Raw genomic sequence first — 14,464 nt, 5'->3', positions numbered from 1 at the left:
AGAAAAAGATTGAACAAAAACAAAAATGACCAAAATTATGCACAAATAGACAAACAAACAACCATCAACATAAACAATAAGCTAACAATCAAACACCGTCACAAAGCATAGGAAGAATTAATGCATGGACAAGTTGTAATGCTTATGCATGAGTACCCTTTTTCACCCACACGTCACTTGCGTTTGGGGTGATTTCCTTATAGGATTGGGTACGGGAGTTAGGACTTTCAAACCTTCGTGTGAAGCTTTCCAAGCAGTTGGTGAATGCACCAATTATATTAATCACGTTCATAATTCTAGGATCACCGTTTTGATCTCTTGATGGTTCACCAGCCCAATTTCTCCTATCATTTCTAGGTCCTCGTGACCTTTGAGAAGTTGCACTATTCATTGCTCTCAGCTTTTGACAATTTGTTCGAGTATTCCCTTGAAGTCCGCAATGATGACACACATAATTTGATCTAGGACCTCTTTGTGGTCGTGGACGAGACTTGGCTCGAGATTCAAACCTGCCCACAGATTGATTACGTGAATTCAACAATCGTTCGTTCTCCACATTCCTCTTCTCCTCTATTTTGGGCTTCTCAGCAGTAGGGCCAACATTAGCTGATTCTTTGGCCTTTATAAACTTCACTTCTTTAATGACATTTCCCGATGAGCTACTTCCTCCGGTATATCCCAATCCGGATTTGTCTGAAAATCTATTTTGAGAAGAAATAACATCATCTAGCTTCTTGGTGGAGACCCTCTCTATCTTGGCATTTGCTTGCACAACCTCTTACTCAAGAAATCTCACTTTTGTGTAGGCTTCTGACAGCTCACCATTCAGTGTTTCTATCTCACACTTGACCTCCTTATAGCGAATTAGGAGACTTTTATAGTCCTCCTCTGCCTTCTTCATCTTTCTCACAGCTGCCTTTGCCACCCTTGTGTACTCACCCGACCTCTCTAGGAGTGAGTTATAATTGTCTTGAAGATTGGCTGTGTTTTCATCTTCTTCTGCATCTGATTCCTCAATAGCTCCAAATGATTCATTATCACTATGTACTCCAAGCTCTTGTACAAGCAGATTCAACTCGTCTGAAGACTCAACATGGGCAATAGTCATAAAAGCTGAATAATTCCCTTCTTCGTCACAGCTTTCCTCAGAATCTGAGTCACTCAATGTCGTGGCATACACTTTGCCTTTCGATTTTAAATAATTCGGACATTCTTTCTTAAAGTGTCCATGCCCGTTACATTCGAAACAAGTGACACCTTATGTAGATTGGGATTCTTTTCCATCTTTCTTTTTGAATTCCCTTTTCTCCCTTCCTGAACTTTGGAATTTTCCTTTTATCTCTAAATTTTCCATTATTCTTGAATTTCAAGAATTTTCGAAAATTTTTTACAAGGTATGCAACATCTTTGTCAACCACATCTTCTCTCGATGAGTCATGGTCTTCCACCTTCTCATTAATGGTCTTAAGAGCAAGAGATTTCTTCTTCCGTTGATTGGGCAGCGACATTTCATAAGTCAGAAGAGAACCAACCAGCTCCTGGCATTTGATGTCATCAAGGTCTTTGCTCTCTTCAATCGCTGTCACTTTGGCACGAAAACTTTCCGTCAATGATTGAAGGATCTTCCTTACAATTTTAGAATCCTCCGTTTTCTCTCCCAAATTGAACTTGCTTACAATCACCTCATTCAGCTTGCTATAGAAAGAGTCAAAGGACTCATTCTTACTCATTTTTAACTCCTCAAACCGAGTGGTTAGCATCTGCAACTTGGTGTCTTTTACTTTCTTCGTGCCTTCGTAAGTGGTCTCCAATATCTCCCATGCTTCTTTGGCAACGGTAATGTGAGAGATCCTGTGAAATTCATCTGGAGACACACCACAGAAAATAGCATTGAGTGCTTTACTATTAGCATTAGATGCAGCGAGAGCTGCCTTATCCCATGTGGATTTGGCTTCCTCAGGCCTAGTCCAACCTATATCAACAACATCCCAAACTGATTCATCAATGGAACATAGAAATCCTCTCATGCGAACCTTCCAAAAAGCATAATTACTACTATCAAAATATGGAGGTGCATTTAGGGATTGAGATCGATTCATCTCAATAAGGAGTCAAGGATCACACTATGGTAATGAAACCACTAAAATTGTACCCGCTTTAATACCAATTGAAAGTTCAAATAGTGTAAAAACGCCCTTGAACGTTTAGACCCCCAATTTACAAATTAACCAATTCAAGCTTTATGTCAAACAACTAGTGTGCGGAAAATGAACAAAAGCTATAAAATAGAATTGGAAAACTATCTAAGCCAAATTAAAATCACAACCCACAGCAGATAATAAAAGGCAAAGATAAAAGGGAAGGAAGATGCAAACACAAGGACAACACGCGATGTGTTATCGAAGAGGAAACCGAAGCCCTCGGTGTAAAACCTCTCTGCCGCCCTCCAAGCGGTAAACAATCCACTAGAAAATGTAGTTGGGATACATGGACAGCAATAGACCCTCCAAGCCTAATCTACCCAGTGCACCTAAGCCCTCCAAGCTTCTTGCTCCTATTAGGTTGCACTGAACCTTTTTCTTTTCTAACTTCCCGGATTCCGCTACTTGACCATAGCATCAACCAATGTAAATTGGTTCCTTCCTAATTGCTTCCCAGAACACCAAACAGCCTTCTCACAGTAATGAATATGGTGAGAACAAGGTTTTGGTAAAATGCCTCTCAAGGGTTTGACAATGGAGAGGAAGAGAGTTGAGGAATATGAAGAGACTCTTATGTAAAGATTGTGGATGACTTAATCTTGTTTTTCTCTAGGATTTCTCTCTCAAAATTCTCTCTGGAAGCTCTTTTTCATTTGTGGGTATGAGGGGTATTTATACTGGGGTGAGAAGAGAATGTGAAACGTCAGGTTTTTTCAAAACAGGGGTGGCTCGCGGCTTGGACTCGCGGCTTGACTGAGTCGCGAGTTCCAGCCGCGCGATAACAGAACGGCCAGTTGTCCTATTTTGTCTTGTAGTGCTCCAACTAGCATGACTGTTCACCTTCTGGCATGCTGGGCACGTGTGCTGCATCTAGCGGCTTGTAACCGCGAGTCACCCACAAGATCCAGCTGCGAGACTCTGTTTTCTTGTACACTCTTGAGCATTCAACACTCTATCTCACTCACTACCCTTGCAACAAACGCACCTAAATACAGGGTTACTAAATACTGAAATACAAGCAAATTTGGCATGGAATAAAGCCAACAAAATGGTTGATTAAATTCAACCTTACAAATGCAATAATGACAGCATTTTCCTTAGATACTTCCGTTTTCTCTGTTGTCCTTTTTTGCTTTAGCACTTTTCCTTTTCTGTGGAACGATCTAAAGTGTCACTACCAATGGCAGGTTGCCCCCTTTATAAAATTATTATCTAAATATAAAAAACTTACATAAATTAAAATATAAAATAAAATAAACAAGATTTTCTTGCCACCAAAGCATCAGCCCAAGATCTAACAAACACACGAAAAATCCCAGCCAATTCGGCTCATAATAACAACCCAGCCAACCACATGAACCATCCTTACAACTTACAACCATCAAACCCAAGCCTAAGCTTCAAACAAACCCAATCGCCATTTCTTTCACGCACACGTGCAGCCATACCAATTTCCCTCATCCTTGTTTTATGACCTTTTGGAACTCCACTTTTCACGTGCCTTAGGGGCCTGTTTGGTAGCCCTACTCAAACACAAAACAACACATTTTAAACAACATAAAACACATTTCCATACATTTTTTCACCTACATGTATATAAAAAATGCTCAAACAACATTACTTAAACTAACTCACCAAACAGGCCCAAAAGTCTCGTTTGTTAAGCTTTGATCAAAGAGAGACAATTGAATTGAGAGCTTAGGCTTTAGGATTTTAGAGAGAGAACGAATCAAAAAGAGAGCAAGATTGATTCAGTCTGAGATGGTTGGGTTGAGATGGTGAGAATAATCGGCCATGGTTGGTTTGGGTTAGAGAGAGAGGTTGCAAAGTCTCTTTCAATAATAACAATGTTACTTACAATTTGAATAAAGTCTCTTTCAATAAAATTAATATTTTCTAATAGCTATTTATAATTCAAAATTACAAAAAAGTACTTCTTACAATATAAAATTATGGCATAACAAGAATAAGAATAAATATTACAGTGTGGAAATTTTTTTTAATTTATCAAAATCACTATTGCAAATTCATTTAACAATATAATTGCCCATTGACCTTAACTTGCAAAAACAAAAACAAATTCAACACATAACTCAATGAATTGATTTTAAACATACCATGATCAATTTTATTTAGAGAATCAAATATTGTATATCAAATGTAAGATTTAACAAAATATATGAAAATTAATTAATAATTTTAAATATTTTAATTTAAGGTGATGCATGATGACGGATAGTTGAAATCTAATTTCAATTTTATATTGGTTGAGAGAGAGAGAGAGAGAGAGAGAGAGAGAGAGAGAGAGAGAGAGATTGTTTAGTGTGTGAATGTGACAGATTGAATGGTTGATGGTGACAATATATTGTGTGGGAGACAATCCTATAAACACATAGATTTTTTTTTTTTTTCCTTGTGTAAAATATTTTAATTGAGTTTGATTCTTTTTTTTTTTTTGGTTAATAGACGTTATATTCAACAAAGAAGAAAATTACATACTGGCCACAGAGGCCAAAGTATTGGCTACCTGCCTATAACAGTACAATCCATTTCTATCAAATACAAGATATCTATCTAATTCATCCGAGGGGGAAACATCAAAGACAACAAAATCCTCCCTCATACAACATCCATTTTTAGCCAAAAAATCAGCACACCTATTTGCCTCTCTAAAGATGTGTGCTACCCGAACCTGTGTGAACCTTGCCATGAGTGATCTGCAATCAAAAAGCAAAGGAGAAAATAATTTGTTAGAGTTGTCAGCCTTATTTAGCATCTCCACAATAGCCTTGGCATCCAAATCAACTTCTAAATGACTAATTCCCAGCTGATTGGCAAGAGCTAATCCATCCCTCAAAGCCCATAATTCAGCCATTACACTAGTAGTGTATCCGATTGATCTCGAATAACCTTTAATCCATCCCCCTTCGCTATTCTTGATTAAGCCTCCACCACCCGCCTTGCCTGGATTCCCAAGTGAGGCCCCATCAGTGTTTAGTTTATACCAACCTGGTAAAGGTTTAGACCATTTGACAGGGATGATAGCTCTGGCAGCAACCTGTTTAGCCTTGCTTACACAATAGTAGTACTCTTTAGCTTGGCTAAGGCACACCTTGTCCAGTGTGAGGTTTGGAATAGAGTTATCAAACACAACTCTATTCCTATTTTTCCACAGATTCCAAACAGCAAAGAGGAATAGAAAACACCAAGGAATGCTTCCTTTATACATCACTTCACTCAAGCAATTGTTTTTTAGCCAAACCTCAAGGCTACTAGCAAATGAATTCACATGAGTAGGAGGAACTTCTAATTTTCTCCACAGGTCACGAGCAATTATACACTCACGGAGAAGATGGACAATAGATTCATCTTGATCTTTGCATAAAGGGCACACTTTATCACAATTTATTCCTCTATCTGCTAACACTCCCTTAACTGGAATACTGCCATGTAAGCATGACCAAAGGAAGGTTGTAATCCTCAGCAATATGTCCAGTTTCCATATCCACTGCCCATTAAATTGTTCTACATCTTCTTCCCCTTGCACAGCAAGCCGATAAGCAGTCTTTGTAGAAAAATCACCATTTTTGGAATATTTCCACAGAACCGTATCTTTCCCACTCCCATGAACTTGGATTGGCACTGCTTTAATCTTCTCTTTAATGGATTGAGGGAGGTCAAAGGAAATCAGCTCCCATTTCCATTCCTGTCTACACCATAGCTCCGAAATTTTTAGATTTTGCTTTTCCTGTTTAAGAGGACCTTCAATCATGCCTCGTAATGATTTACCATTCACCCAATCATCCATCCACACACTAACCTCGGATCCATTTCCAATCCCCCAGGCAATCCCTTTTTTGAAAATAGGGAATCCCAAACTAATGGCTTTCCAATTAGGAGACGAAGGGAGTTTTTCTGGTTCTCTTGATCTAATTCTCGAATGAGAACAATATTTATTCAAAATAACCTTTGTCCATAAAGCATCTTGCTCATGATACATCCTCCAATTTAACTTAGATAACAAAGCTATATTCTTAGCTCTTGCTTCTTGAATACCCAATCCTCCCTCTTCTTTGGACTTCACTATTTTATTCCAACTCACCATATGCATTCTCCTTCTTTCATTTGTTGACCCCCATAAAAAATCTCGATTGATCTTGTCCAATTTCTCACATACATGCACAGGAAGGGCTACTCCTTGCATAACATGATTTGGAATGGCCAACATGGTTGATTTAATTAATACAGCCCGGCCAGCAAATGAGAGGAACTTGGCCTTCCATCCAGCAAGCTTACTCATTACCCTCTCCACAATGAAGTTATAAGGGTTTCTAGGGACCCCTCGGTGCTTGATGGGAAAACCGAGGTATTTTCCAATATTATTAGTCTCTCTAATGTCCAATCTTCCACTTATATCCTCCTTCAACTCCTCACTAACATTAGGCGAGAAGTAAATTCTAGATTTATCATGACTAATCTTTTGGCCAGATTCTCTACAAAACTTATCAAGAACTTCTAATATAGCTTCACTTCCACGCACATCAGCTTTGCTGAAGAGGATAATATCATCCGTAAATAGAAGATGGGTAAAACCTAAATTGCCTTTTGAAGCCTTTAAGGGAGTCCATTCTCCATTCACACACTTCTGCTCAATAAGATACACCAAATACTCCATACATAGGATAAAAAGGTACGGGGATAGAGGATCCCCCTGTCTAATACCTCTGGATGGTTCAAAACTCTCTAAGGCACCCTCATTGAACAGGATAGAGATACTTGTGGATGTGACACAGCTCATGATGAGTTTAGAAATTCTTGGGGGAAAATGAAAGGCTTGGAGAACTCTATAAATGAAACTCCACTCTAATCTATCATAAGCCTTTTCCAAATCCAACTTAATAGCCATGAAACCTGTTTTCCCTTTCTTTTTATCCAAAGTATGAAACAACTCTTGAGCAATCATCACATTGTCTGTGCCTCTTCTACCAGGAACAAAGGCTGTCTGCACAGGTGAAATTAAATTTCCAAGTACCGGCCTAATCGGAGCCACTAAGATCTTTGAAACAACTTTATAGACCGAGTTACAAAGGCTTATGGGCTTATAGTTGCTCAAAGACTCAGGATTTTGGCACTTAGGAATCAAGGAGATCAAAGTTTCATTAAGATACTTCGGCATACAGCCCTTATAAAAAATTTCCTTAACCTCTTTATACACCGAATTTTTAACCTCCATCCAAAAATGCTGATAAAAGCCTGCATGCAATCCATCAGGCCCAGGGGCCTTAAATGGTTTAAGAGTCCAAAGACCGGCTTGGATCTCCCCCTCAGACACATCCCCATCAATTCTAGTTCTATCTTCCTCATTCAAAAAACAACAAGAAAATCCTGAAACATCCGAGTTTATGGGGATCACTTCCAGATCAGTCATATACAGATTCTTAAAGCCCTCTTGAATGTGATTTTTTATTTCACTTTCATCAGTCAACAAATTCCCCTCTTTATCCATAATGCATCTAATTTTGTTTCTATGTCTCCTAACCAACGTAGAGACATGGAAAAATGATGTGTTGCGGTCTCCAAACGTGGCAGAATTTAACCTGGATTTGAGTGCCCAATACTCTTCCTCCTGCATAAGGATTAAAGAGTATTCTGCAATCAATCGTTGCTCCAAATTCAAAAGAAACTCATTGGGATTGTTAGCTAGAGACTTTTGGGCACCATGAAGCCTAGCTAAGACTCTTTTCTTCTTAGCGAATAGATTCCCAAACACATCACAATTCCATTTTTTAGCTCTGGCCACAAAATCTACAGTAACTTCCTGCAAGGTTCTATCTTCGGACCATGCTTGCTGAACAACTTTAGGAAAATCTTGGTGTAATAGCCACATGGTTTGAAATCTAAAGGGTTTATTCTACTGGTTAACACTGGCTCTACAAAGCTCAATTAGCACAGGACAATGATCCGAGAATGTCCTTGGGAGGTGAGTCACTAAGGCTTCAGGAAAAAGGGTGCGCCACACCGGATTAGCAAAACATCAATCTATTCTTTCTAATATCAAATTAGAGATGGGTCTACGATTGGTCCACGTATACTTTGGGCCCACAAAGCCCAAATCCAGCATATTACACTCATCTAAACAATTTTTGAACTCTAAGGCTCTATTCAAATTCACATGGTTACCACCAAACTTGTCATCCCCACACAGCACTTCGATAAAATCTCCTAACATGAGCCAAGGTAAATTATGGAGATGAGCAATAGTAATTAAATTATTCCAAAGAATTCTCCTTTCAGCCAACCTAGGACTAGCATAAATAACAGACATAAGCCAGGTAAAATTGGAGGAACGCACCTTAACTGTAGTGTGTATCTCCTGTTCTGTGGATGATAAAGGAAGAATCTCCACCTCTTCTGATTTCCAGAGAATCCACAAACCCCCAGCATATCCGATTGTGTTTGTGGTAATAAACCCATCAAAAGGCAGCCCTTCAATGATTTTAGCTGCTCTGTCTCCTCCCACTTTCGTTTCTGTCACCACAAAAATGGAAGGTCTATGGTTGATTGCCATTTCAAAAATTCAACTCTTGAAATCCGGATTCAAAGCTCCTCTGCAATTCCAGAGTAACACATTCATCTTAATAAACTAACTTAAGGGCACTTCGATCTCTGGTGGATTAGTATTCATTTTCTCCGCTTCCACCATACTCCATCCCATTCTCCTCAACAAGTCTTTGGACGCTCCCCAGTCTGGCTTCCAAATTAACATGTGCTTCAGAATGCCTAGGATGTCCTTTCTGCAACTCAGAAGCACATCGCATTCCTGTACCGGAGCCATGATTTGGATCATTTTCAGAGTTGGGTGGTTCCCCATATGAGCCATGGCCATCCCTCTGAAATCCACCAGCTTCCTCTCTTGAATGATCCACCCGGATTCGTCCCAATGGGGCACTACGGATGGCCTCCGTTTCCTGCTCAGATCCTCCGCCACTTCCTATGAGATTTCTGGAACATCCGTGAGAAATTTCCACCACGGATTGGGCGTGAGAGTCCATGCCATGTGTTCCAGAGGAAGATTCCCCATTCTGATACTCTCTGGTGTTATGGGAAATATACGTTTCCAAGCCTGACCCAGCTCCACCTCGAACCATCCCGGAGTTTCCGTCAGTGCCGCTCTTATCTGAGCTATTATCTCGTCTGGTATTGCCACCACTTGGTTCTTGTACCAGATGGCCCATCCGGTCCTTGGCAGTGAGGGCAGCCCTATGAACATCCTCTCCATTCTCCACGAGCTTCTTACTCTCCAATTCTTTTGAAATCAAAACCAACTCTCTCTTCCCTTCAGCGCTGTGATAACTCTTCTTATGACTTTTTGAGCTTTTTGAGTTTCTAATCCCCAAACCTTCACTCCCTTTACTTTTATTTTTGGCTAGAGCTTTCCTCTTGTTCCCTGAGATGTGCCTCGGATCCTGCTAACACTCAGCTCTTGAGTTTTCAATGTAATCTTCCATGACACAGTCCTTTCTTATCTCAAGATTACTCTGTGGGATTTGGGCTGCATCTTCACGTGTTGTCTCACTTCCTGAGTCAACTGAATCACTATGATCTGACTTACCAAGATTTTCACTTGCTTCCACATGGCTTGACGTTTGTGAAAGGTCCAGATTGCCCTTGAATCTGTCCTGGGATGAGGTATTTAATTTAGTTGGCCCACTAGCCTTTCCCATCCTAGCCAACCCCTTTTTTCTCGTAACAACCATCCAAGGCCCATAGTTGGGCTCGGACTGAACCACCTCACTTATTTCGTTAGTTTTCGACGAGGTCTGAGCCTCATTAACTTTGCTTGGTTCCTTCACTTTCAAACTGCAGTGTTCCTGTTTATGCCCAAGCTTGCTGCAACAGAAACACAAGGATGATATACCTTCATACAATACCCTTTGGACTAATCTACCCACTCGAATGGAGCTAATGAGTGGCTTGTCCAAGTCAATCTGCACACAAAGCCTTGTGTAGCCTCCTCTAGTTTCCGAGGCTGTGTAAGAATCAATCCGTAATACAGGACCAATGACACTCCCAATTTCTCTCAATACAGCAGCATCATAGAATTCAATTGGTAATTCAGGAAACCTTACCCACACAGCCACCGATGTAAGCTTGGCCTCCGACGCAATGAAATAAGGTTCCCAAGGCTTGATTGCAAGAAAATACTCTCCTAAAAACCATGGGCCGCCCCGAAGTACTGCATCAAAATCGTCACTGCTACTGAATCTAATTAGAAAGAAGCCTTTCCCCATGGTCACACAGTCCATCTTCGCCGTCGGTTTCCATAAAGCATTGAGCTTGAAAGTGAGGTAGTGGAATCCAACTAACCTACCACACACTTTCACTATCAAGGCTTTCGACCATGGCGCTCTGATGCGAGCTTTTGTTTCTTTGGAAAGCTTCACCTCAGCCATACCTTCTGTTAAAGGCTCCATATCATCCTCTGACTCATAACCTTCCTCCCATTCTTTATTGAACTTAAATGCCTGTTCATATGCTCCAGGAATGTCTCCCACGAGACTATCTTTGTAACTCACTGGTTTCCTTGGTGGCAAGAAACTCCTTGCGCCGTTGCTCTCTTTAAATTTTTTAACACTCCGTTGGTATTCATCCTCTTCTTCGCTTGAACACTGTGCTGGTGCAGAGAACTCTACTTCCATTACTGTTCACGCAAGGACAATATTCTTTCTAATGTAGGTTGCTTTGAGTTTGATTCTCATTCACCCACAAATTTTTGCGACCTTTTTCTATCGGGCTCATTCATATTTTTGGGGGTGAGTTCGATTATTGCCTTCACAATTTTTATTTCTATTTCTACTTCTAATTCTAATGGCCCCTAAGTCATGGCCTAAATTACTTAGGCCTAGGCCGGTCCTAACAACCTTTTTTCCCCAAAAGAAACAATGCATGATTTTATCAATTCAAGTAAAGATCTGGTGGTTTTTTTTTTTTTTGGTTGGATAGAAGACAAAAAAAAAAACTTTACTAAAAAAAAAAAAAAAGATAATTACAAAGTGATAATAAACAAGGGGTGGATCCCCTGTCCATAATTGACAAACTCAGTACAAAAAGAGCTGGAGAAGGACCTAAACCTATCAATCTTGAATTAGGAACTTATCGATGAGGACAGTAATGATATGAAACCTTCAAGATTGATCTTGACAATATAAAAACAAAACTTCAGGTACTTGAAGATAGGGCCGACCCTAGGCTTAGGTTGCGCAAGGTTACACACCAGTAAAAATAAACTTTAAAGCGTGAAACAATTTTAATTTGTCAAAATCATTCTTGCAACTTCACTTAACAATATAATTTCCCATTCACCTCAACTTGCAAAATCAAAGATGGATTCAACACATACCTCAATAAATTGCTATTAACCAAACCAAGATCAATTTCATTTAGAGAATTTTGAATATCATGATTTAGGTTTAATATTTATAAAATATGAAAAAATAATTATTAATTTTAAATGTTTTAATTTACCTTTGGTAAGGGCAATTAGGTGATATTGTTAGAAATATAATAGTAAATAAACAAGTTTGAGTCAACAAATATCATCCCAAATAATTAACAAGAATATAAATTAGCAAGAATGTAAATTAGTAAGAACAGAAAATAAAGAGAAAAATTGAAGGACAGTCTCATAGTGCTATTGAATCATGTATAGAGTGTTGTTTTTAAAGGTTGTTTATACTTTATTATTTTCAATTAACCTTACAAAAATGGTGAAAATTCATTTGAAAATTGTTTAAATGTTTTTAGACATGTTTTTAGTAATATTTTGTTAATGTTTACCATTTTAATACATTTATTTGTATTTTATTACTATTAGATTAATTATAATGTTATTACGGTTCGACCCTTAAAAATCTTGAACCTCTCCCTTTTTCGGTTCTTTGAATGGTCTACATTGAAAACCATAGAGCCAATTAAGTTACAAGACTCTTGGAAAATTTCAGGACTCAATAAGTAATTTGTAACTTACATCCTCAAAAAAAAAAAAAAATAAAAAAATTAAAAAAAAAAAAAAAAAAAAGTAAATTGTAAATGTATATATATGTAAAGTTTTCTCCTGAAGACTTGAACCTCAACCCCATAGAATAATGTATAGAGTGTTGTTTTTAAAGGTTGTTTATACTTTATTATTTTCTATCAACATTATAAAAATGGTGAAAATTCATGTGAAAGTCATTTAAATGTTTTTAGACATGTTTTTAGTAAAATTCTGTTAATGTTTACCATTTTAATACATTTATTTGTATTTTATTACTATTGAATTATCGATTCAACCTCGGTTAAACCTTGGTTCAACTTTAAAAATCTTGAACCTCTCATTTTTTCAGTTCTTTAAACGGTTTGCATTGAAAACCATGGAGCCAATCAAGTTACAAGGCCCTTGGCAAATTTTTGGACTCAAGTAACTTGTAATTGACATCCTTAAAAAAAAAAAAAAAAAAAAAAAAAAAAAAAAAGTAACTTGTAAATGTATATGTGTGTAAAGCTCTCTCCTGAAAACTTAAACCCCAACCCTTATCCCCCCAACTCACAAGAACTTATATTTGTAAAGTGACCATTATGCTATGGGTGTACGGTGGTACTCTATATGTCTAATAAAGGCTAATGGTTCACAACAAAGAATTAGTCCGAAGACATGAACTCGCAAGAGGAAAAATAGGTGAAACAATACTTTTAAACAAAATGAGGAAAATAAAGAAAATTGAGAGAGAGAGAGGGCGGTATATGCCCTTAGACATGGACGGAGCCATTCATGGAGCCCCCCCTAATTTTTTTTTTTAATAATATAATTATATAACTATATATTTAGGTACTAATTTTAGTAACTTCATTCAATAAAATTACATTTTGTCCCCCTTATTGATCATTATAAGAGAAATGCTACAATTACAAACTTTTTTACAATATTTTTACAGACTATTGAGGTAGCAAATTCTTACTGGTTTGCATTTGGGTCCACTGCTTACATCACTTTTTTACTTATTTATATGGGGCTAGGCCCCAGGCCTCCTGGGCCTTGGGCCCAAGCCTCGTGATACATTATATGACCCTATCCCCATTTTGGACCTTTAGCCCCAATTTGAACATCCCAGGGCCTAATCTGGGCCCAAGATAAGAATGCACTATCTCGGATACCCAAAGCAAGCCCCTCCCGATCGTTTTTAACTTGGTCGAGGGTATCATTGCTTGAAGATACCCTATACTCGGCTGCCCGGTAGTGCCTTTAGGAATATCACTACCGAGCGGGCTTTTGGAGGTGGGAATCAATTCCAATGCCACTACCACCTTTCTTGACGGAACGTCCACTTAGAGATGATGGAATTAGACCACCATTCACACTAGTAAAGGGGAGTAATCATAACACCTCCATTAATCTATGGCTATAAATAAGAGGATTAAGGGAGAAGTGGGGGTTGGCGTGTGTGGAGAGAAAACTTAGAAAAAGAATATAAACACCAGTAGTAACGAGAGTTACTTGGAGGGGGGAAAGAGAGGGGTTAATCTAAACTAGAGGGCGTAAGAGGGTTGCCAGGTAAAGGACCATCCATAGTAGGAAACTCTAAGCCCACTATACAAATTAGTTGTGAGCCCAAATCCAGGCCCATCCCCATTAAAGATATATTGGGCACGCACAATTGGCGCCGTCTATGGGCATTTCCTATGAAGCTGTGGTTCTACCACACGGGAAAATGTCTGGAGGTTAATTAGGAAGTTATCTGAAAGTGGCAGAAGGGATGTGAAGATATGGAGTATAAGGAGGAGGGGCAGTCTGGCCTTGGAGAAGGGTCGTTTCAAACGTACCGGACAATGTCTAGTGCTTCGGGGCGCAATCATTTTGATCAAAGGAATGATGAGCTTGAGCGAAGGGATGGGAAACTTGAATGTCTCCGTAGGTTGGTGAGGGACTTGGGGTTGGAAGCGAGAGGTAGGTGTCAGAGAAGGGACCATGAGGAGCAAGGAGAAGGGTCGGCTAGTGTGGGAGGTCACTATGGTGCAGGGTCCCATCAATCTGGATCTCATCGACACCGGGATCGCTTGTGGAAGTATGTAGACCAGGACTCAATTTCCCTGGAGGAGCGATGACCTCGGAATGCTGCCATGGATGCTATGAGCCGCATATTACGCTGAGCTTCCCGATCACCATTCTCAAGTGACATTGAACGAGCACCTATGCCAAGCAAATTTACATGGTCGTCGTTCCATTC

At 39.1% G+C, this 14,464-nt stretch overlaps 2 protein-coding genes across 2 annotated transcripts; both read right to left on the bottom strand.

The window, feature by feature from the left end:
• Window positions 1-8,235: 8,235 nt before the first annotated feature.
• Window positions 8,236-8,769, bottom strand: LOC115961413. Its single transcript, XM_031080399.1, has one exon. It carries the CDS (start codon window positions 8,767-8,769, stop codon window positions 8,236-8,238), a length of 534 nt encoding a protein of 177 aa, XP_030936259.1.
• Window positions 8,770-9,670: 901 nt separating this feature from the next.
• LOC115961412 lies at window positions 9,671-10,900 on the bottom strand. Its single transcript, XM_031080398.1, has one exon. The coding sequence runs from the start codon at window positions 10,898-10,900 to the stop codon at window positions 9,671-9,673; it is 1,230 nt and encodes a 409-aa protein (XP_030936258.1).
• Window positions 10,901-14,464: the final 3,564 nt, after the last annotated feature.

Source organism: Quercus lobata, chromosome 9, assembly GCF_001633185.2.
Source record: "Quercus lobata isolate SW786 chromosome 9, ValleyOak3.0 Primary Assembly, whole genome shotgun sequence".
Lineage (NCBI taxonomy): Eukaryota > Viridiplantae > Streptophyta > Magnoliopsida > Fagales > Fagaceae > Quercus > Quercus lobata.
This window is presented reverse-complemented; position numbering and strand designations above follow the sequence as displayed.